General features: G+C 46.1%; 1 protein-coding gene across 1 annotated transcript; it reads right to left on the reverse strand.

Moving 5' to 3' along the window:
* Positions 1-9,863: 9,863 nt before the first annotated feature.
* LOC144273809 (perilipin-3-like) lies at positions 9,864-18,351 on the reverse strand. The gene is given in 9 exon segments (XM_077832514.1): positions 9,864-10,232; positions 10,321-10,380; positions 10,383-10,448; positions 10,697-10,887; positions 11,429-11,660; positions 12,205-12,287; positions 16,261-16,456; positions 16,893-16,968; positions 18,296-18,351. Coding segments are annotated over 9 exon segments (1,329 nt in total).
* Positions 18,352-23,160: the final 4,809 nt, after the last annotated feature.

The raw sequence follows: 23,160 nt of genomic DNA on the forward strand, positions 1-23,160 counted from the left end.
CGTGGGCTAAAACCCACTTCATCGGATGCATGCGGTGGAAAATACAGTAGGAAGAGATATATATACACCAAGAACATGAAACAATGGGTGTTGCCATGCCCACTCTAATGAGAGTGATCAGTGAAGGTGAGCTATTATCAGCAGGAGAAAAAAAAATTTTGTAGTGAGAATCAGGATGGCCCATTTCCAACAGTTGACAAGAAGGTGTGAGTAACGGTAGGGGGAAAAAATAAGCAAGGGGAAATAGTTTTACTTTGTGTAATGACCCATCCACTCCCAGTCTTTATTCAAGCCTGATTTATTGGTGTCCAGTTTGCAAATTAATTCCTATTCAGCCGTCTCTCGTTGGAGTCTGTTTTTGAAGTTTTTTTTGTTGTAGTATTGCAACTTTTAGGTCTGTAATCGCGTGACCAGGGAGGTTGAAGTGCTCTCCGACTGGTTTTTGAATGTTATAATTCTTGACATCTGATTTGTGTCCATTTATTCTTTTAAGTAGAGGCTGTCCGGTTTGGCCAATGTACATGGACGCTACAGTTACTGTAGTTGACATATTAACAAATCAGTGGTAGGCAGCCTCCCATTTGAATTTCCTGGGATAATAAATATGACCTGGAAAGGAGGAGGAGGAGCTATTGTTGTTTTTGTTTATTTTATAGTATAATTAGAAAGGAAAAGATATAAGGTGTCTAGTCATAGAATCATAATGATTGACCAGGGACAAATTATCCTTTGCAATCATATAACAATAGAAATTGTGATTATAGGTGGGCCACACAGTCTGGGAAAATAAATAAACATCAGCATTGATGCCCAGGCAGATCTGATTGCAGGATCAGGGCTTATAAGGGGGGAAACAGTGACACTCGCTATATGCTGTCAAATACACCAAGAAAATGAGCTTGAAAAACATAGACAATCATTTCCCTTGGTTATACAGCTCTTAGGCCCTGCTCTTGCATGGCTTCCATGACAGCCGGCCTCCAGGGCTCTGAGCAGGGGCAGAAACCCACCCATGAGGATGGTACTGTGATATTTATATTAGTGGTATCCCTTTATGGACCTGATCCCACAAAGACACACTTGCTTAACTTTACGCACAAGTGGTCCATTTGTCACAGCAGTTCTCTGTCACGGTACAAATGTTTTCAGGCATTCCCATGCCCTGGTGTCCAGCACCTGCCCATTCAGATCCATGCTGCTGAAGCTGGGAGAAATGGGGGTAGATCAGGGATCTGCTCCGGCTGCACAAACACAATGTGGTTCCCTTTGCAGTGGCAAGGCAAGTGGATTGTGGTCTTGATCTGAAAGTCCCTGGAACACAGTAAATTGTGATGTGACTCTTTCTTTCCGTATTTCCTGATGCTGCAGGGGCTGATTTGGGGATGCGTCCGTGGGCATTTGAAGTGGTTTCCTTCTCCCCCTCCATGCAGGCTCCATCTGCAACTTTGAATATCATCTGTTTCCATTGGAATTGCCTCTCGGTCCCGTAAGTGTATGTCAGCAAATGTATGGTGCAGCAGAAACTCCAGATGGTTCTTAAGGTTCAACAGCAGCATAAATGGGCTTGTTCCATCTTCATGGCTCACCAAACCGTGCATTCAGCGATATGTAAAGGGGTGACAAGTGGCACAGACATCCCGACAGCACAGATTGCCAGATCCCCACCACCGGACTGGGAAGTCAATTCCCTTTTTCAGTCTGGTGCTTTCAGAACTGCAATGTTCTCCACCAGATGGACAGCCTGTAAAGGAGAAATTGAGAGCGCTTAACATTGCCCCTGAAATAAATGCACCTCACAGCCCACCAGCCCAATCAGAAGCTTTAAGACATTAAATATTTTAAAACCCTTAGTTCATGCCACGTACCATTTCCAGCAGTTGCTCCTTTCCTGGGGTCTGCAAAAGTCATTTGAAGAAACAAGGATAATGAAACAAATCGTGTTCCAAAATGCTGAAACGCATCTATATTGGTGGCCTTCTAAAGCAGAGTTCTGTTATGTGGGGGGGGTTTTCTTCCCTGCTTTCCAAGAAAAAATAAAATATAATGTTGTGCCTGTGATTGAATTGGCAGGACCTTTGGCTGAGGAGACTGTGCCCATTCTGCCCAAAGCCAGGAGCAGCACCCCATGGGCAGACGGAGGAGGACACTGGTGGAGCTGCTCATTGGCATCGACAAGAGCCAACAGCAGTTTGACTTTTTGAGGAAAAGGGAGGAACTTGCCACTGAGCAGGAGCCACAGGCTATGGAGTGGGAGGAAGGTTTTGTCCAGAGGCCGGGGGAATTAATGCTCTGGTTTCTGAAGCAGGACGCACGGTTCGGGGAACAGGAGCTCTCCCAAAGGCACCGGGAGCATGCCCTTTTTCAGTCCGTGATACAAATGGTGAGGGAACAGATTTGGGTCCTGCCTGCCACAATAGCCACTGCCAGTATGCGCAAGCTGGCACCTCCTCCTCTGACTCCACATCCTTCTGCATCTGCAGCCTACCAAGCTGCTGAGATGGAGGACACCAGCCCCCATGATGTGGGGAGGCCGCAGCACTCCAGGCACTGCACCGGCACCCAAAACCCCTCCCAGGGGGAGCCCTGTGACCATGCAGGAGATTGATGAGCCCAAGACTGGGCCTGAAGGCCAGCATGTGTCCAGCCCCCAAGTCCCATGCAGGAGATGCCCCCATTTGTCCCCCTGGAACATTCTCCACAGCCATGCCCCCCTTGTCTGGGGAAGCTGTTCTCCCCTCCTGCGGGGAAAGGGGAGATGAAGGCCAAGGAGATGGGTCACAGGCAGTGAAGTTGTAATGTTCTTCGGGGCATCTGATCGGTTCTGTTTTAATTCTCAGTTCCTTTAAAAAATGCTCAGAGTTATGCTACATGCACTAGTTTCAATAAATCTGTGTTTCCTTTATTGATGTGTGGACCCTTCATTGGGGCTGTGGTGAACACCTACATTTTTTGTCCACCCTTCGGCTGTGGGACCCTCCAGTCCGTGCCTTGAGTCATGTAACTGTCTGGGGCAGAGACCTGTAAAGTCCTCTCTGTCCTTCCCAGAACCACCTCCCAATCCCCTGTCCAAGTGTGTGTGAATACAGGGAAGCTGGAGACATGAGGAAAGTAAACTGTGCATGGAAATAACTGGTAACTTTATGACCTAGAGAAAGAAAGATGGGCTGGGTGAACTTCCCTGTGGGTTTTACAAAACAGAGAACAGGAAAAGCAAAGTGAAATACCTGCCATCACACCCTGAACAGCACTAAAATGTCACCTTCCCCCACTCCTCAAAAACTAGCACCACTTTGAACCCTGGGGTTACTCACAGTTAACAGCCAGTAAGTGCCCGTCTCCCCACACGCAATCACAGTTGCCAGGAAATGGTTGTAAGAGCTCCTCACACCCCCCTTCACCAACGATTCTCAAGGTCCTCAGGCACTGAGCAATTCCCCTAAACTGTGGTGCAGCTAACAGGTGTGAGCATTAACACAAAATGAAAGTGCAATTTAACTTGGCAGGCACCTTCCGCATAAGCCAGAAGGTGTTGTTCCCATGGAGGTGCACTGTCCCAATTATCTGTACTGAGTCTTTACCGAAACGACTGGATAATGACCATCAGCGGGAGGGTGAGTGGGAATATTCCCTGCAAGGTGTTGTTCCTGCAAGGTGTTGTTTTTACAACAGCTGCATGCAGTGGGGCACTTTGTTTCAGACCAGGCTGAGGTCACCCTCTGCCCCCCGCTGTTCCAAGATGTAGGCACAAATTGCATCCCAGATTTCCCTGGCCTACTGTGATCCAGCAACCAGTATAAACGTTCACTGGATCAGGCTGTCTATAAACGCTTTGGAAGCCAGTCCTCTCCAGTGTCCATTCTGTCCTAAAGTACTTGCCTTTAGTCTAACAAATGTTATGAAGCACACGTGCCACAATAAAGCAGACATCTTGGCCACACTGGCATCCAGCAAGGTGTATAGGCTTTGCCAGTGAGCCTTCAGCCACCGAAAGGCATGCTGCACTACCATCCTGCTGATGCTTAGTTTGTAGCTGAATTCTCATTCTGGCAGGTCATTGATGTAGGGGTAGGATTTCATTAGCCAGGGTAGGAGCAGGTATGCGGGGTCCCCGAGAATAAATTTGGGCATGGAGACACCATACAGAACCCCATCATTTCTGGGGAATAAAGTCACTTTTTCCTCCTTCAAGTACAGTCTCAATGTCCTTAGCACCCTGGTGTCATGAACCTTCCCTGCGTGTCCAACATAAGTGATTATGAACCTGCCTTTGTGGTCCACTGGGCCTTGAAAAACGAGTGAATAATACTCTTTCTGACTGATGTATTCACTCACTACTTGGGGAGGAGGGGCAAAGTATGGGATGTGGGTGCCACTTCCCCACGCCATTTGGAAATCCCATTTTCTGGGACCCAGCAATAATTTCCAGAACTTTTGTGATGGCGACCACCCATGGGTAGATGGGAGTGTTGTTAGTTTCACAAACCAGCACCATAATGGGCCCAACAGTGGACATCCCCACCCACAAGTGGTTTGTGACTGAACCATAGCTGTCCAGCATTGCCAGCTTCCAGAGGGCAATAGCCACCCACTTCTACACCTGTACGGGTCTCCAGAACCAAGTGGTTTCCCACTGTAGGGTAGAAGCCAACTTCTCACAGAGCTCCAGGAACATCTGCTTCCTCATTCTGAAGCTCTGCAGCCACTGCTCATCATCCCAGGTTTCCAAGACAACGTGATCCCACCACACCGTGCTGATCCTCCTGGCCCAGAAGCAGCTGTCCAATCATAGATATACAGTCACAGCACCAGCAACCTCCTGCGTTTCTCTGTCATATAGCATCAGTGGATCAGTCACTGTCCTAGTCTCTCACTTTTGGCTTGTGAGAAAGGTTTGAGGCCATTCAACCAAGGTTCTTGCAGGTCATGTACTGCATCACAGGCACATTTGTCCTGCAAGAAGGAGCAGTGGCAGAACCACATCATCAGTCACTTGCTCCACGTCTTCCACTAAGATGGGCAGGGGAGAGCAGTGAGTGGGAGCTGTCATTGCCAAAAGTGTGAAGGCATCTGCAATACCACCAGCAGCAAGGAGGACCCTAGAACGTCTCCTGTGACACAGATACCACCCTGGAAATGCTAGCGCTGACCAGGTGTACCAAAAATTACAGTGTGGATATGCAAAAAGAAAAGTGTGGATATGGGTATTCCTGGGTCCAGAGCATATACCTGTGTCCACCACAGTATATCTGGACATTCAGCACAGATATAGGGTACATGGGCGAGCATACCCACACTCCAGTACCCATGTCCAGAGGCAGAGTAGATGTAACTTTAGTGCCTTCCACAGGAAGCCATCAGGAATTTTTACAAGCATTATTGAATTCAGCCTCCCAGCCCCTTTTTTGAACATTATCTCCACTTTAGAGATGGGGGGATAGCAAGACACAGAGGCTCAGGTCCTCAAAGATATTTAGGCTCCTCACTTTCATGGAAATCAATAAGGGACTGGGCCAGAGAGATGAAGCCATTTGGCCAAGATCACATGGCAAGCCAGTGGCAGAGGTAGAAATAGAATCCAGACCTCCCGTGCTTTAATCACTAGGCCATTCTAATGTTCAGTAAGGAACCATTTAGTTCCCCTACCACGGCCTATTACCCCACCCTTGCAGCCTTTATTGGTCAGGGCAGACCATGTTTTATTTGTCTTGCTTTCTCAAGCTGTCAGTCTAGTGAAGCCCACCACACGGCTTTATAAAGACGGAGAAGCAGCTTAGCAGGGAAGCATACAGAGTATTTAAATGGTTTGTAGATATTTATCCCCGTTCAACAGTTGGCAAACATGCCAGTAAGGAGCCTTTAGACCCATTAATTTTCTGTAGTCATAGTATTATCAGCAGCTCTGGCTGAACAAAGAATATATTTCGATTGTTACAGGTAGGTTGTGATGGAGTGAAGCTGAGCCTGCTTGTGTAACTCACACACCTTCTGGGTGTGGTGTTCTGTCCCATCTAGTGGCACCGAGACCAGAGAGACAGAGACAGAGTTAATGAGTCTGCTCTACAGCGTTACCTAAAACGCATATGGCTTTTAGGTCATGCAGTAGAGGCTCATGCACTAAGCTCCAGAGGTCCCAGGTTTGAGCCCGCCCACTGATGACTGGGGTCTTTTGGTATTACACTTGCTCCCTTTTTTTTTTTCTCCTGTGCTGGTTCCTGATCTTAATAATACAGACTATAAACTAGCATGAGAGAGCATGGCAGACTGGACTACATAGCGAGGAGAATGAGAAACTCTAGTTACTCATGTGAGATTTTCCAGTGACCCTCTTTTGGTTCTCCTCCAGTGCAGCCAATAAAATCTGGGCATGAAGTGAACGAGGATACCAAAAAAAAAAGAAAAGAAAGGGGAAAAGCTGCCTCATTTCCCAAGTGCAGTCCCTCTTGTGCATCAAATGAGGCAGGAGTCCTGTTGAAAAAAAGTGCAATATGACCACGTAACTAGAGCCTGTATCGCAATTATGACTGAGCAAATAATTATTTTTTTTTCAGTTCAATAGCTAAACCGAAAAACCTGGAAGAAAATTCACTTTGTTTCAAATCAAAACAAAAAACAGAAAAAATATTGTTTGGATCAAAATGAAATGGCAAAATAGTTCATTCTGACATTTTTTGAAACAAACTGTTTCAACATTTTGAGGGGTGGAGTGGGAAATCAAGGGTTTTTTTTTTTTTCCCATATGAAACAATTCACACAACTAATTCAAATTCATTAGTTTTGGGGTCCTGAAAAATAAATTTTTGATGAATTTACTATTTGCCAGAAATCTTTTTCCCCAAGATGGATAGATATGCACAAAACAACCTTTTGTCTAGCATCTTCAAACTTGAGAGCTTGACTTTTCAACTGTAACACTATTCTCTCACTGTAGGTTTCATACAGAATAGCAAATAAACTAAGGAAATTACTTCCTGCAGTAAGTATAGGGAAGTAGCATATATCATATTCTAGGGTGGTAACTAGATAACCATCAGCTTTTTAGTGATGACAACAGTAGTATTTCCGTTATGAAGATCAACCATGCCTTCAAGGACATTTGCTTTGCATTTAAATAAGTTTTGTTTCACAGAAATTTCCCTATGCTCTCAGCTATCTCAGGGAAGAGACTAATTATATATAGCTGCTCCTTTGTTGAGCCATTACTCATATTGATAGCTGCATCCTATCTTGCAACTATTTTCCCTTAGCAAGCTTCTGGAGTAGTAGGTCTTATCAACTTCATAGAGGTTTTTGTTTGACTTTCACATCATCCTTCTCAGTGATGACCTATTCTTTGCTCCTCATTTTCTCTTGCTCTTACTACATATAGTTTGATATGGAAAAGACCGTTTCTGTCTTCTAGTCCATCTCTGTAAGCCTGCACAAACTCCATCTCCACAATATAGCTTCTGGTTTCATTTACTCCAGGTTTGAAAACTTCATTCAGTCGCTAGACAATTGTTTTTTTCAGAGCTTAACTAAAAGTGTGTCCCTCTGATTAGACTAAACTCCTCAGGGGAGGGATGGGCCAGGTCCATGTCTAGCAGGATCATTGCAGTTTTTAGCTCTTAGTTGCTACTAGGTTCATTCCAGTTGCTCTGTTTTCCTTGTGAGAGTTTTCAATGGCCGTCCCCATATTAAGCTTTTTCATTTTCTTCCTTTTACAGTGGATGCATCACTTACTGCTGTCCTGAAGTATTGCTCCATCCTTGCGTATGACTTTGAGGGAACTCTAGCTACTCATCCTCTAGCTAAACTTCAACAAACAAAGTAGTGCATTAAAGGACTTAAGATTGTAAAGTCAAATCTTCAAGTTAGGAAATGTCCAGTTCAAGGATGCCTGGCCTCTCCTGAAATGCCAACGGTGAACTTCTGCTGTTGTATTCAGAGGTAGTTACTTAGCCACTCACAAAGAGATTTTTAACATTTGTAATGGTTAGGTTACTTCTCCAAGATATACTGAGCTAGCTTCTCTTCCCCCACAAACTGGTTAAATCTTGTCATGTGCCACAATGGTGATGACCCCACCCAGTTTGGTCCCACGTGATACTTTAGTTCTTTGCCATGAGAGGACACATGAATTCCAACAGATGGAGTTGCTTAGGTAGCAGGCAAGAAGCTGTGCATTTACAAGAAAGCTTCACTCATTCATCTTTTATGGGTTCCTCAGTTAGGAAAGATGTTACCTGCTGCTGCTGATTTCTCTGCTTACTAGAGTGTGAAACTACGGGTGAGAGGGAGTTCTCTGGGGTAAGTGATGTAGTTCAGGCTGCCCCTATTCTCTCCCCTGGGGGCTTAAAGTATTAAATCTACTTCAGAACGACATTTGCTCTTGCTGTATGGGAAACAAGCACCTTGGGGAGAGCAAACAGTCTTCTTTTAGCTCAGTTGACTTGAAGAGGTGAAAGGGGGACCCAGCCTAGAAAACACAGCTGTGGAGTGGTAGCAGCAGGGTCAAGCTCAACCACTGCCCTAGTAGATACTGCTCTAGCCCTCCTGTGTTATCAATGTGCAGAAGTGACACCTATGCTTGTCAGCCTTAGGGTTGACAATTACCAGTCAGTGCTGACTAGGACCCTCCACCATGTGTTCAATAAGCAGATGGTTCAGGAGACCCACAGAGTGGTGTTGATGCAGACAAAGCACTTCCCTGGAGAGGAAAGCTTGTGTAGTTTTGTTTCTCCCCCCACCTATGAGAACATGTAAGCATACAAGTCGCACTTCTTCCTACCTCCTAAAATGTGTGCACGTAGCAGCAGAGGAGCCAGGAGTTGTTAGCACCCACCCTTAAGCACAGTTAGTTCATCCTGATTCAGGAAGCACAAAAGTCATTCCCCTCCTCCTGCCAGCTGCATAGTGAGTGTTAGAGGTAGGCTGCAATGTCTCACACTTTAGACTTCCCCCACACTGTTCACCCAGCCTCAGCAGCAAGCAAGGTCAGTCTAACAAAGGAGCAGGGCTCCTGCTCCCAGCTTAACAGAGGGTTAGGGGAATAGTTAGTGAGACATGGAGAACACTCAAGAAGCACAGCACAGATGTTGAGACTTGAAAATAAAATAGTTTTCAGTAGAGCTCTTAGTCACATCTTTTCAGGCAGCTTTTACATTTTGGACAGCCACCCAGCACCAGCTTTGCTTCTTTGTTGGAGTTAAATGCAGAGAAGTGTTGCAATACACCCAGTTGATTGCTTAGAGTATAGAGGAGACTAGATATCAGCATCTCAGGCTCTAGCCTGAAAGACTACTGCACTGGAAAGAAATCCTCTGGAAGTTTTTGCTCTAGACCCCTGCATAACAGCTGTCTGTCAGGCCATAAAAATAGAACTATTAATTCAATGTTTACACCCTCCACATCCAGGAAATTTGTACTAGGCTATGAAATAGATCTAGAAAATGCTTGAAGCACCACTGATTGGGTTAGGTCTCCTAGTACTCTATTCCTTCCCACCCAGCTTTGATTAAGTGAATAGCAATACAATACACAATTGATATGTACTATTTGCATGGAGAACCACCTTAAAAGGTCTCAAGACTAAACACTAAGGGACATTCCAGCTTAAGGGGTATTATCTAACCCATGGCATTGGGTAAGTGTGGGTGAGGGAAATGTAGTTCAGAGCCCACACAGCTCATCAATACCACTTCAGTTGATTTCCTGCAAGATTATGCTGCACTAGGATTCTATAGTAGGCTTGGATAGGTGGACTTTCAGCCTCCTCTTGGAGGAGAACTGCAATTTTATGTGACAGCAGGTTATTCTTCCCCCATCAGCTGCCTTATGACTAGAAAAGTAATGCTTGTGTTTGACAAGAATGCTAGCAGGGTTCTCTAATCTATCTCTGCCCTACAATCTTCCTGGTACTGCAATTCTGAAGAGGTTCTGCCACAGAGGGTAAAGGGTCCCACTAGCCAGGACAGGTGAGCCTTATGCACCACATATTCAAATAGTTCATCCACATACTCCTGGGCCTTGAGCAGCTTCTGCTTGCTGCAGGTCAGGATACTGGTGGACAGGTCCTGGAAGGAGTTGGCCTTGGAGAAGGCAGCATGGACCTCTTGCAGATTGTGATGAGCCTGCTGCATCTTGTCCTGAACACTGGTAGAAAGGCCTTGGACTAGAATCACTAGGTTCAAGCATATGGTCTGCAGCTGCTGGGTGATTCTCCAAGACATGACCAGAACAAGGGTATCTACCTGCTGGGGTAAAGCAAATCAGTGTGTGTTTGAGAAGATATTAATGGGCAGGATAGAGCACCACTGCCAACATGAGTTAGTATTCAAGTACCTCTGGCTGCGCAGAACCATTGTCAATTACTGCAAGCTCCTTCTTAGTCCACTCCAGCCACACAACTGGTGCAGCTTCTGCTGACCCTTGTGTAGTTTCTTACCCACACTCTGCTTGACAGTCTCAGTCTGAAGTGGGGACAAGAACAAGGTGTTTTCAAACTGTACTGCAGGAGGACCAGCCTATGAACAAATGGTACCAGTACAGACAGTCTGCTGGACAGAAGTGTCAGACATGGCTCTTATGGATATCAGAGAGAGGATTGCAGTCATGTAGGTTAAGCCAGAACAGAATGCTTTAGAGGAAAGTTTTGTGGTTTGCCCTTTGGGGCAGGGTTGTCCCAAAAAGCTACTAGCACAGATTAAGGATTGCCTACCAGATCAATGGTGTGCTGGATCTGAGAGAGGTTCTCCTGCATACTCTGATGGAGCAGTCTCACTTTGCTCACAGACTGCAGGTAAGTGTGCTGGCGGAGTTCAGTGGCCAGAGACCCCAGACGCACAAAGTACTTCTGCTGCTGTTCCACAGAAGCCACCTCAAACCCCTTCACAGATGTTGCTAGTTTAGCTAAGGGAGTGAAGAGGATACAATTTAGGCAGCCCTGCCAGTGCAGAGGCTTCAGTCAGCAAGACCATGGCTATTTCAGAGCCCTTATTAACATCTGGGTCAGCAGTCTTTTCCCTTAGGAGTACAATCACCAGGATAGGAACATGGGGGTGAAGATACGTCAGCTCCCTGGAAAGTAGGTGTGCTCCCATCTAAGTGGTATTTGCCACTTGCTTGGGAGCCTCCCCCTGCCTCACTACATTCCATTTCCAGTGTCATGTAGGTTGCCCAGAAGAGAGACTGACTGGAGATTCAGGGAATTAGTTACCTTTATTGATGACCATTATCTACATTTGTTTCCACAGCAGAGTCTGGGAATCATTCCTCTGGATACATGTATTTAAGTAATGTTTTAGCAACCCTTTAGTCAGAGTAACAGGATTGAGACCTAGATTGTTGGCACATGAGAGAAAACTAGTGCAAGGGGAGTCTAAGACTTATGCTTTGGTTTGGGAAGTCCAACAGCTATGGTTTATTAGCATCATCCAAGTATTTCCCCAACCTAGTTCAGCATCTGTGATGGGGAGGGAGTGATCCACCAGGTCTACCGATTTCCCCTGCATGGCTTCTGCTCCACTCACAGTCACAGGCCCCACTCTGGAGCCCATGACTGTGCTCATGCCACTGGTTACTGCTGATTTTGCTGCCTGCATGGTCTTGTCCAGCACCTCAGTCACTCTGCTGTTCATGGCATCCCTGGTACCTGTCTCCAGCTCTTTGGCATCCAAAAGAACCTAGAAAAGGTCAAAGGTAATCACTTCATGCTACTCAACATCCATGACTATTTCAAGGAGGGAACTAAAGTTACAGGATAGAAGCAGATGTGATCCCTCAAGGGATGCTCGCAAAGAAGACACCAGGTCAATGGAGTAGACACCACTGAACTAGTCAGAAAGCCACAGCAGGGGTCAGAAGTGTACAGCCTCTCTGGAGAGAGGGTCATATAAATCTCCCCATTGTATTTTTCATTGAATGCATCCGATGAAGTGAGCTGTACCTCACAAAAGCTTATGCTCAAATAAATTTGTTAGTCTCTAAGGTGCCACAAGTACTCCTATTCTTTTTACGAATACAGCTGCTACTCTGAAACCAGTCTACTCTAGTTAGTGGTCTCAGTTTAGCCATCCAAGTTTGGAAGCTTTGGCATAAGGTATAGCTAGCTACAGCAATGAGGAAGTGCTCAATTCCCACCATACCCAGCCTTGAAACTCAAGGGATTGACAGCATTTAGCTAAATAGAAATATTTAGCAGACCATGGCCCTCAAAGAGCTAGTTACCTTATCAGTTAGCTGTTGAAGGATTGGCAGCTTCTCCTCCAGCTTATCCAGTCCTTTGCAGGCAAATTCATTTGCTGCTGCAACTGTAAAAGTTAACACCATGAATAAAGTTTCCCAAATCTTTGTTTAAAAAATGAACTCTAGTAGCGGAGAGTCCTTCCTGCTCTTTGATTTTCTGGTTCTGCAATATCCTTGCCATAGGCCAAGACACAGGCTCTCTTCTCAAGTGTTAGCCTACAGCTATTGTGGGAAGTGTGTCTGATTAGAGAATGTCTCTCAGAGACTTTCCCTTTCTCAATTATATTTCATGGACAAGCTTCATTTATAGGGTCATTAACCAACCCCAGGAAAAACCTTAACTTGGCATCCCCTTTCCTGTGAGGGGAGCCTTTTACTATAACCCAGTGCCAATACCACATGTAATTACTCAGTGGAAACATCTCCAGACAAGAGATTCTAAGCATAATGCAAGACCTCTGTTGTGACCTCATTCTTTCCCCAGACACGGCACTTGTTAATGCTGACTATTAGCAAGTGTTACTGAGGTTGTAATTGAGGTTTTCATTGTGCCATGAGGGAGATTACCGTGTAGTACATTTCCTTATCTGTCAAAAGCAGAAGGGAATTTACCCAATCTTAATCCCTTAAGACTGTTTGCTCACAGCTTCTTGTTTTAATATAGAAAGTGTAGGGGAGTTCTAAAGGCATGGATGCCTCCCACCTTCCTCTGGTATGTGGGGATATGCAGGGAGCCCAGCTGTTTCACCTCTAGGCTTTAACATCAGTGGTGTCTGAAAACCAAGAGCAGGGGGGAAAAGCCTTGCAGATGTTGCATCTGGTCTGTTGGGGCAGCCACAGGTCCTCAGAGTCAGTGTGCAATCTTCAAAGGCTAGAGAGCTGCCAGTGCTGGAGCCCAGAGCTTCTCACCCAGTAATCCTAGATTTCACTCCTGGGCTAAGCAGTGGTTCTCACTTCACTTTCCTAATGACAAGACATGGGGTGGCCACCTTCCATGATGGAAGCTGCTGACTGACATCCAGTTGGAGACAGAGCTCGCTGTGACAGATTGGTCTCAAGAATATTATGGGAAATTGGCCTTATTGTATTACGTTTATATGCTATTGTGGGCCAAGATTGGACCTAACCTCTTAAGGGGGAAATGTAAAACCTGGAAGTTTAAGGGGGGCTATACTGAGAGTATGCCAGCCAAGTCCAGACTTTTGGGACAAGTGGATTTCCTGGAGAAGTCTCTAGGTGAAGTTAGTCACAGCTAGGGAATTTGCATTATGCAAAAACCCACCACTTTGGAGTGACACCCATCTGCCGATCGTACACTTGAGCTTCTGATGTTACCTGTTACAGAATGCCAAATAGCTGCTCCACTCCACCTTTGTTCTCGTTTGGGATGTGAGATGAACTAGTAGCCACAGAGGAACCCACCCATGATGTTTTGAGGACTAAAAACCTATCAGAGCCCTAAGATGGAGCCGAGGGTGACCTCTGGTAAGCTTGTAGCAGGTGTAGATTCTTTTATTGTTTAATGGTTTTTGCCCTAATGCAGTCCTTAGTGAGGAAGGGTTCCTACTGCTGCTAGGGTTGCCAGGCAACTGTTTTCAACCAGAACAGAGTTGAAAAGGGACCCTAGCAGCTCCGGCCAGTGCCACTGACTGGCCAGTTAAAGTCTGGTTGGCAGTGCAGCAGGGCTAAGGCAGGCTCTGCTTAGCTCCTGGAAGTGGCTGGCATGTCCCTGAGGTGCAGGTGCAGCCAGGGAGGCTCCGTGTGCTGCCCCCACCCCAGCACTGGCTCTGCAGCTCCCATTGGCTAGGAACTGCAGCCAATGGGAGCTGCTGGTGCAGGCAGCGCATGGAGCCACCTGACCATGCCTCTGCTTAGGGGCTGCAGGAACATGCTAGCCACTTTGGGGAGCCACCTGAATTAAGCACCAGCTGGAGCCTGCACCCCAAACCCCCGCCCTAGCCCTGAGCCCCCTCCTGCATGCCAACTACCTCCCAGAGGGTCACCTGCACCTCCTCCTGCATTCCAAACCCCTCAACCCCACCCCCTAGCCTGGAGCCCCCCTCCTGCACTCCAAACTCCTCATCTCCTTGCCCCACTCTAGAACACATACCCCCAGCTGGAGCCCTCACCCCTTCCTGCACCCCAACCCCGTGCCCTGAGCCCTCTCCAGAACACAACCTCCCTCTGACCCTGGAGCCTGCACTCCCTCCTGCATGCCAATCCCAGAGCATCCTCCTGCACCCCACCCCAGAGCCCCCTGCACCCCAAACCCTCATCCCTGGCCCCATTCCAGAGCCCACACCCCCAACTGGATCCCTCATCCCCTTCTACATCCCAACCCCTTCCCCCCAACCTCGCTCATTTTTGCCAGGCTGGGGCGAGAGCAAGCAGGGGTGGGGCCTCAGGGAAGGGGCAGAGCAGGGGTGTTTGTTCGGTTTTCTGTAATCAGAAAGCTGGCAGCCCTAACTGCTGCTTCAGGAGGCAATAGTTAGTCATACCATTTTACAATGGAATTAATGGAGAGGCTGCACCAGGCTATGCTAGGAGTAGCATGTAACAGGGCAGGGTCAAACTGTTGGGGGGGGAGGAATAGAAAGAGGAGGAATCAGGGTACTGATTGAAGGGGATTGTGAAGCATGTGCATTATGCATAAAGATTATCCCTTTGTCAAAAGCTCAGCCTCCCTAAAAGGAGGAACTTGATTAAAGTGCTCTTTTTTAAGAAAAAAAAAAAAGCAAAAAAATCCTGAAAGCCAAAGGTGTGATAAAATGAAGTCTATTGTAACTGGAGGAAAATACTTGCTCTCTAGAAAAGAGCTGACTTAATATGGCAGACCCCATTCCCATCCACATCTGTGTTACTAAGTCCTCCAACCACTAGAGGACACTCCCCTGCAAGGTTAAAATAGAATCCAGGAGTCCAACTCCCAGCATGTCAGTGCTGTCTGGCCAATAGTTGTGTAGCTCCCTGGTAAAGTGTGCCACATCTCCCTCCAGTGGAGTTCCCAGAGCAGAACAATTACTCCACTTCCATACTTGCCAGGAGTGTGGGCTGAAGGTTCAAACCCTGCTGATTTCCCCCTCCATGGGTTCTCTGAAGGATTGTCCATGGTAGAATTCCTTAGCCTTTGGGAATGGTTAAAGTCATCCAGTGAAGTTTCCTTGGGCAGTTTATACTAAGCCCAAGCTCAAGCATAAATGCCGTGCAACTGGAAACAAGTTGATGGTCACAGCGGTAAGAGGTTTGTTTGAGGGGCAAGTGAGCTCTTGCCCCTTTAACCCATTAACCAAGGACTATTTAGTAGAAAAACTCCAGGTTGGATTCACACATTTGGAGATGTGGCAAAAGTGCCATGAGGTTGAAGCCAGCTTTTGCCAGCTAAACCCAATCTTGGCAGTGCCTGTCATTCACGTTTGTTAGCCATTTTGACTATTTTCCTCCTAGTTACTTTAGGTCATGCATGAGGCATTGTCCCTGCCAAATGAAGGCTTTTGGCACCAAACATCTTAAGGGTTACTCGTGCGATCAGATCTCACCCACCCCATTACAGATACTTGTTGCACAGTGGTTTTGCAGCTACTTTTCAGTAGTGATCTGGGTTGGAGATCAGAGTTACTCAGTGAGATTCTAGTACTCTGAATGAGTCTTTAGCAAGTACAAACCTGCACTTGCTAAGGAGGATCAAGCTTTTGTATAGTGGAGACAGGTCACCCACTGCAGTGAGAGGTTAGTTGTGTACATGGCCCCTTCCAATCACCTATACCTCAACCACACATTCAAAGAGAATTGTATTTATAGGTACAGACACTACCCCAGTCAAGCCTAATAATGGTAAGTCTCCATTAGAGCTGCATTGTTCAGATGCTGAATGACAAACTCTGACCCGTCCTGAGTCACTCAGCTAGATGGAGGGGAGTGGCTTCCACCTAGGAGATAAGCCAGCAGGAGGTTCTCATGTGGGATATTACACAACTGAAGCCTGTGTGATCACTTGGAGACCCCCCCCCCCCATACAGCTTTATGCCATAGTTTACTCACTCTGAGGTTCAAGTTTAGTCGGAACTGGCTGTGCACAGTTGATTGTAGCTTCAGTCATAGTCTTCACTCCTTTAGCTGCCACATCACACAGAGATCTGATATGGGGGTGGCTCTCTTTGGTAGAGGTGTAGGCCATTGAAACCAGATCACAGGCAGAGCTGACTAAAGGCAAGTTGGCCACCCTGCTCACCACATTCTGTCAAAGGGAGAAGAGTCACATCAAGAAGAGATCTGTTGTGGAATAAAGGGAGGTTTGACTGTTCCCCCACCCACACTTAATTCAGAGTCCTGTATAGACTGGTTAAGTGACTCTCCAGCCAATTATGGCTTTTTTATTTGATACATTTAACTATTCAGTAAGGGAATACCCTTGTCTACAGCTGGGTGATTTGAGGGTCTCAAAATTTCAGCTAGAATTAGACCACATGTGCTTCATGGAAAAACAGCAGTGATTTCAGTCACCAGTTATCTCTCCCAAGTTTGGCAGCATTATTCCTGACTAGGCAAGTTTTACAAGGCCCTAGACCCTTGGAAAGATTGCTTATAGACCCTGAAGGGTGCTGCTGCAGATTTGTCTGCTGTCTGTTAGTGGCCAGACAGCTGCTGGGTGGTGTGAAAGGTGGGCTACCAACCTGCTGTGCATGTTCCCTGCTCTCTAGGGTGTCAGCAACAGTGGCTTTTGTTTTCAGACATTGTCTAGTCAGACCACTAAAGGAGGCAAGAGATAGAATAGTTACAAGTCAAAGCTTTAGCCCTTCCCTAGACAGTTTTTGTGCCTGGCTGTGAAAATGGAGCTCAGGATGAAGACAGTAATATGTTCCCCTTCCAGTTTGAAAGGGCTCAGTAGAGCCTTACCTTCAAGTACAATTCATCCATTTAGATTAAATACAAGTGCACTGACGCAAAGCTCTGGTTATCTTACAGCTATGTAAGTCACACTCCTAGGCAATCAATATATTCCAAAAGTGCTCAAGATCAGCTGCTGGAGGAACCAATCAGCCATTGAACCTTCAGTAATCTTGACTTCCCCACCCTACTCAAACAGTTCTGTCCCCTTGTTAGCAGTTATGGGATTGAGAGTAGTTTGACGTCCCCTCCCTAGTTTCAGGGTTAAGGTCTCCATTGCTACAAGGAGACAGCTGGTTTGTCACGGGGGCACTAGTAGCCCTACTGAGCAGATCGGAGTAAGAAACTCTCAGGCAGAGCCCTAGCCACTTAAAGGCTTTAGGCTAGTAACTAACATTCACAGGACACTCCAAGGGTTATGAGGGGACTAGAATCCAAGCTTGATAATAACTATTGTGCGAACATCAACAGCTGTTCCCTCACCACCAATTAGAGTCTCTAGAATTTGAGGCCAAGTTGATGTGGCAAGACAGACTAAAACAATTTACAGCAGTGAACCATTGCCGGAAGCTACCTTCACACTTCAAGTTATATAAGACAGTTTCCTTCTCATCTGAAGGATTTAGTGTTTATTAGATTAGGACTCCTAATGCAAGTGAGATTAGGTATGGTTTTCATGCTATATAAGGAATCTGAGATATACAAGCCAAACAAGAGGCATTTAGGGAGGCGAAAGCTACGCTTCACAAAGCCTTCAGCTTGTAGCCTTTGCCACTGTTTACTTTAACAAAACTCTTACAATAAAGCAATCTGTTTAGAATAAAAAGCAACTTTCATACCACTTCTAAACATCTTTTCCTTGGATTTAAAAAGCAAAACAAAACCTCTTACCAACAGACTAAAAGTTGTCTCTGTTCAACATCATAGAAACTACCCATCTTCCGCCTCTATGTACAGGCAAGTGATGTCATCATGGGCGGGAATTAAAGGACTGACAGCTTGGGACAGCAATGAGAATGAACCAAATTGTGCCTTCACCAATGAGGGATGGAAAAAGAAGAGCAATTGGGAGAGATACAGACTTCAGTTAAGTTGCAATTGTTCATTCACCTCATGCAATTCAAGCTAATTCTTCTAGTTCTTGGATCCTAATGAGCCAATGGATTTTAAAAATACACAGAGGGCTCACCTAACATGTTTATGGTAATGGCTTCTGCGTAGCAATGTTACAAGTAGCAACGCCATGGCTGAGTTAAGGAGCTTGCTCCTTGTGATTACCAATAAAAACTTTTGCACTCCTCCTAACCCCCCTCTTGTAGAATGCCACTTTTCGCAGATTTTTCTTAGAGCATGTTTTAAATGTTGTTGGTATTATTGACTTGCATCTGATGAAGTGGGTTTTAGCCCATGAAAGCTTATGCCCAAATAAATCTGTTAGTCTCTAAGGTGCCACAAGTACTTCTCGGCTTTTTTGCTGATACAGACTAACACGGCTACCACTCTGAAACCTGTATAACAATGGTGGGTTATTGGGATTTCTGATATGATTATATCTATCTAACTTAACACGGGGCAAACAGGAAAGCAACACAATGCATGTAGACAAGGCCACCCTCATGCACACTAGAAAGACAATGAAGCAAGCTGCTAGATCCAGAGATCCTGTCTCTCACAAGTTGCAGGCCTTGTTTCGCTGAAGTTAGAGCCTGGAGATTAAAAAAAAAAAATTAAATCCTTTCCTGGTGGGGGGACACTTGTCAGAATCTGACTCCAGGGAGCTAGGTGGACACAGAGAGAGACTCTGCCCATGGAGTCTAAGCCATAGGGCCTTCCAAGATCCAGGGAACGGTACGGCCTGTTCTATTGTTTTAAAGATCTGTTTGCTCTGAAAGCTTTTGTTCTAAGCAAATAATGCTTTGCTCTATGGAGGCTGCTTGGTCACTGGTTTACCACCATCATTGCTCCCAAATCGAAAAGGAACAGAGCTGCAGGTACTGAACACAAGTCAGGCCTGCTGAGGCATAGGCACTGGAACAATCTGTATAGTAGGGATGCTGAAAGCCATTGAACAAAACTGTAAACCTGTAAATGATAGAAACCACTGCAAACCAGGGGGTGTTGTCGCACCCCCACCATCCCTAGTTCCAGCACCTCTGTGCTAAGGTGATCACAGTTAGCACCTGGGAACTGCAATCCAAGGCTCACTCTGAAAGTAGGAGAACCACATGATCCGTCCTGAGTGAGGTGACAGCTTGTGGCCTGGGCGCACTTAAATATACCTGGAGGGGTTGGAGGTCTATAACAAATTACCTATTTTAACCCTGAGGAGAGGGGAAGGGAAATCATAAAGTGCTGATCCTAAAACTTATCATTGGTCCAAGCCTGACGATTGCGTAGCCTGGGCCTTAGGTCAGTGTCATTGTTTATAGCAGTGGTTCTCAACCTTTTTGGGCTCAGGACCCATTTGTAAGTATTTATGGCCAGTCGTGACCCAGTAAATAGTCTGGGGATGGAGGCTCTGGGGCAGAGCCATCACTAGGCATTTTAGCACGAAGGGTGAGCAAGCATATTTGTGCCCCCTACCAGAGGTGGCACATGGGGGCACACGAGCTCGTGTGCCCCACCCCCCGGTTTTTTGGTTGTGCCCTCCCAACCGAGACAGACTTGGTGGCTAGCTGAGATGAGTCAGGGAATGAAGGTGGCGTGCCCTCCCTGAGCCCGCTGCATGGGTAGGGTTACAACCTGGCTGGTATTTGATGGGCCTAGCCTCGTTTTGTATTGATTTGTCAGTTGCCAGAAAAATAATTTAATCTGCTGGGGGTAGGGGGCTTACGTGGGTCTAAGATTTGCATTATTATCACACTACACTGGGATCTCTAATGTTAAACGTTTCAGTGTCCAGCTGAAGATACGGCAGTATTCCCACTTCTGCAGTTTAGCCAATAACAGATCAAAACTGTTGATAATACAGCAGCTGTCTACCCACCAACACATAAGCACACCGTGCGCATGTGTGAGAGAGGGTTGGAGTCATGAGAGAGTGAGGAAACGTGCAACATTATCCATCTTATATGTGTTATCTCTCTACATACTATGGTTGGCTGTTGAAGGGGGGATGCGGAGTTGCCTTGTGGTTGGGAGTTGGGGTTGCAGCAGGCTTGCCTTGTGGGGGGTGGTATCAGTTTTTTGCATTTCAAAGATGGTAACTGTACATGTGGGACTGGCCCCACCAAGCCCCGCCGCACATGGCTGGCCCTAGCTGCCTGGCATTGCCGGCCTAAGCTACCCTGCAGCTTTGCACCTTGAGCAGCTGCCCTGCTCACCCCACCCCAGTCACGGCCCTGTCCTGGGGTGGTTTCGGTCGGATCCTGCCCCCCGGGGCTTACTTGCCTCCTGTTATCATGATGGCTGGGCCTAACCTGAGTGGCGTTGGGACCCTACAGGCTGCAATGCCTAGAGCAGGAAGGCAAGCCCAGCCAGCCGTGCAGGACAGGAGCCATAGGAACTACCATACCACCCTTTGAAACATTCTGGTGGAGCGAGGGATGTGCTGGCTGCTGCTTCCCTCAGCCCCCATTGGCCTGGAACGGCGAACCACGGCCAGTGGGAGCTACAGTAGGCCGAACCTGCGGACACTGCAGGTAAACAAACTGTCCCAGCCCGCCAGCGGATTTCCCTGATGGGCTGCGTGCCAAAGGTTGCCGATCCCTGGTCTATGTCATCTTCCATCACTTATAACATTTTTTTCTTTGTCATTGAAATGTCTTCAGCTATGTCAAACTTCATCACTTAAGCTTTCTTACAATGCTTGGCGCCAGAGCTTGTATTGCTGAGTCACACATTCATAATGAGAAATGCTTTTCCTAACTAGCAACTGTTGTGACGTAGGCTATGCCTTCCAGGACAGACCAGCTGGTTGAAAGGTAGCTGACAATCAACGAGCTGGCGGTCTCAATTGGTGTCACATGTGGTGAACAAATCACTTTCCACCTAGGATTCTCTCTTTCTGGATCCCAATAAGACTGCAACCACATTCCATCTCCCATTGGTCAGGACAAGCAATGCACCTGACTTGCATGTGCTCCCCATTTGCTGATCCCAGTAGCTGTATATTAAGGGCAGAGTGAAGGGTACACTGTATAGTGCTTGGATTGGTGAGTAGAAATTCAGGCAGGAACAGAGGTGAGGGGTTTGGTTTCCAAGTGTTTGAATTGTTTAAACCTTGATGGTTGTGTCTTTTAATATAATGTAGTCAGTTGTTTCTCCTTGCTGTGCCAACATGGGGGGAAGAGGAGTAATTGTTTTTTTTGAAGCAGAAGGGTGATTTTTCTATTGCTCTGAGAGAGACCTATTCTCCTGTTTAATAACCTTTTAAATTTAAAAGTATTTCTTATCTTGTTGATTAAAGTTTTTGGTCTCCATAGGAGGTAGAATACTGGAAAGAAGCTGCAGGGTGTTTGTCTAACAGCAGGACTAACTTTATATTTGGGCTGGGAGTGATAAAAGGCTAGAGTGTGGAGGTCTCTTTTCTGACCTGCTACTGTTTCTGTCTCTTCACCTCTCAGTAAGAAAGGAAGTGGCTTTCACTGCAACTAGAGCCTTTGATTAGGAAGGAGCTGGCAAAAATGCTAAATACCCAGAGGTGGGAGTTGAATACAATTAAAGGTGTGGTGAAGATTCTCCTTCATTAAGCTGCTTCCTGCCTCTTGTAATGTCTAGGTGTCATAATATGAGGTCTTAATAAGGTCCACTCCAGGTGCTTAAAAAAATCCTGACACTTGTAAAATAAATCTGATGGGTTTTTTTTGCTATTTGGGGTTTTTGAGCCTTCAGGGTTCAGGTCTTCCAGCTTTTCCTCCACAGCAGTCAGAGCTAGAAATGCTTCTAATACACAGATTCAGTCAATTGCATGATATGGGGCTGGAATTCTGAGGGGGGAGACAGACAGGCAACAAGTGATACTCTTCAAGTGATAAGAATACTGGCTTCTCTTAAAACTACCTGAGACTACCCAGACCTGGTCTAGAAAGCAGACTGGCCAAAACACTCTGGAAAAATCTTCTCTAATGGATACTCCCAAAATCTGTAGGAGAGTCTGTCCTCAAAACCTCTGGATCATGCTTCAAAATATGCTTACAAGTTAAGTAAAAGGAATCTTGTCTCCTTTACTGCTTGTCTAGGCTAACACAACCAGTTTTGACTGTTAACTATTAGCATGGGTGGGGGGGAACTGACTACATTAATAAGCCTGTATCTCTTTAAACCATAAAGCATGGTGAGGCTAGAGAAATAAGTAACACCCTTAAAAGCTGTAAGCAAAATTTGCCTAGATATGTGAAAAAGATCCCCTCTCCTGCTGTATTGGAAAAGATGAAGGCTCTCTGTATGCTGCTCATGGGTAATGTTAAACTGAGTAGACACTTAAAGGTCAAGCACTTTAATTTATGTGAAGTCTATAACTTGAAAAGAGAAGTGAAACCCATTGGTGGAGAGGAAAGCTTAATTCCTGTGACCTGGCTGAACATATGCAGAGACGGAGAAGCTCTGTGTTCCCCAAAAGAAGAACCCCACCAAAAACCCCAAATACCTGCTGCTCATGTGGTATAGGCAAGGCCTTATGTTACCATGGGATCTACCAGCACATGGGCTGTGTTCCAGAATTGAAACTACATGTCTGGTTCTCATGTCTGAAGAAAACCCTCCATGCGAACTGGTGAGCTCTCTAGACAGCCAGAAATCAGTGTAACAGGATGTGCTGCTGTTAATTAGGTGTTTAGTTATCAGTAAACTTCAGAGTTCTGGTCCCCTTGTGACTCACTGAAATTATTTTATTTTCCCCCCTATGCCCAACCTGTTGCCCCTACTTCTTCACTTGCCAAAACATCCAGCTTTGTCAATAGTGCCCCCTTTCTAGTTTCATTTTTGGTTAATGAAGCACTGTTTTGAAAGTGAAACTTGGGGAGAGAGGAGGAAATATACCATGTATAAATGAAACTTGAGCCCCTGTGATGACACAAGGGGACTGACTCTTATAGTAAATCTTAAAATAAGACT

This window comes from Eretmochelys imbricata, chromosome 13 (assembly GCF_965152235.1).
Source record: "Eretmochelys imbricata isolate rEreImb1 chromosome 13, rEreImb1.hap1, whole genome shotgun sequence".
NCBI lineage: Eukaryota > Metazoa > Chordata > Testudines > Cheloniidae > Eretmochelys > Eretmochelys imbricata.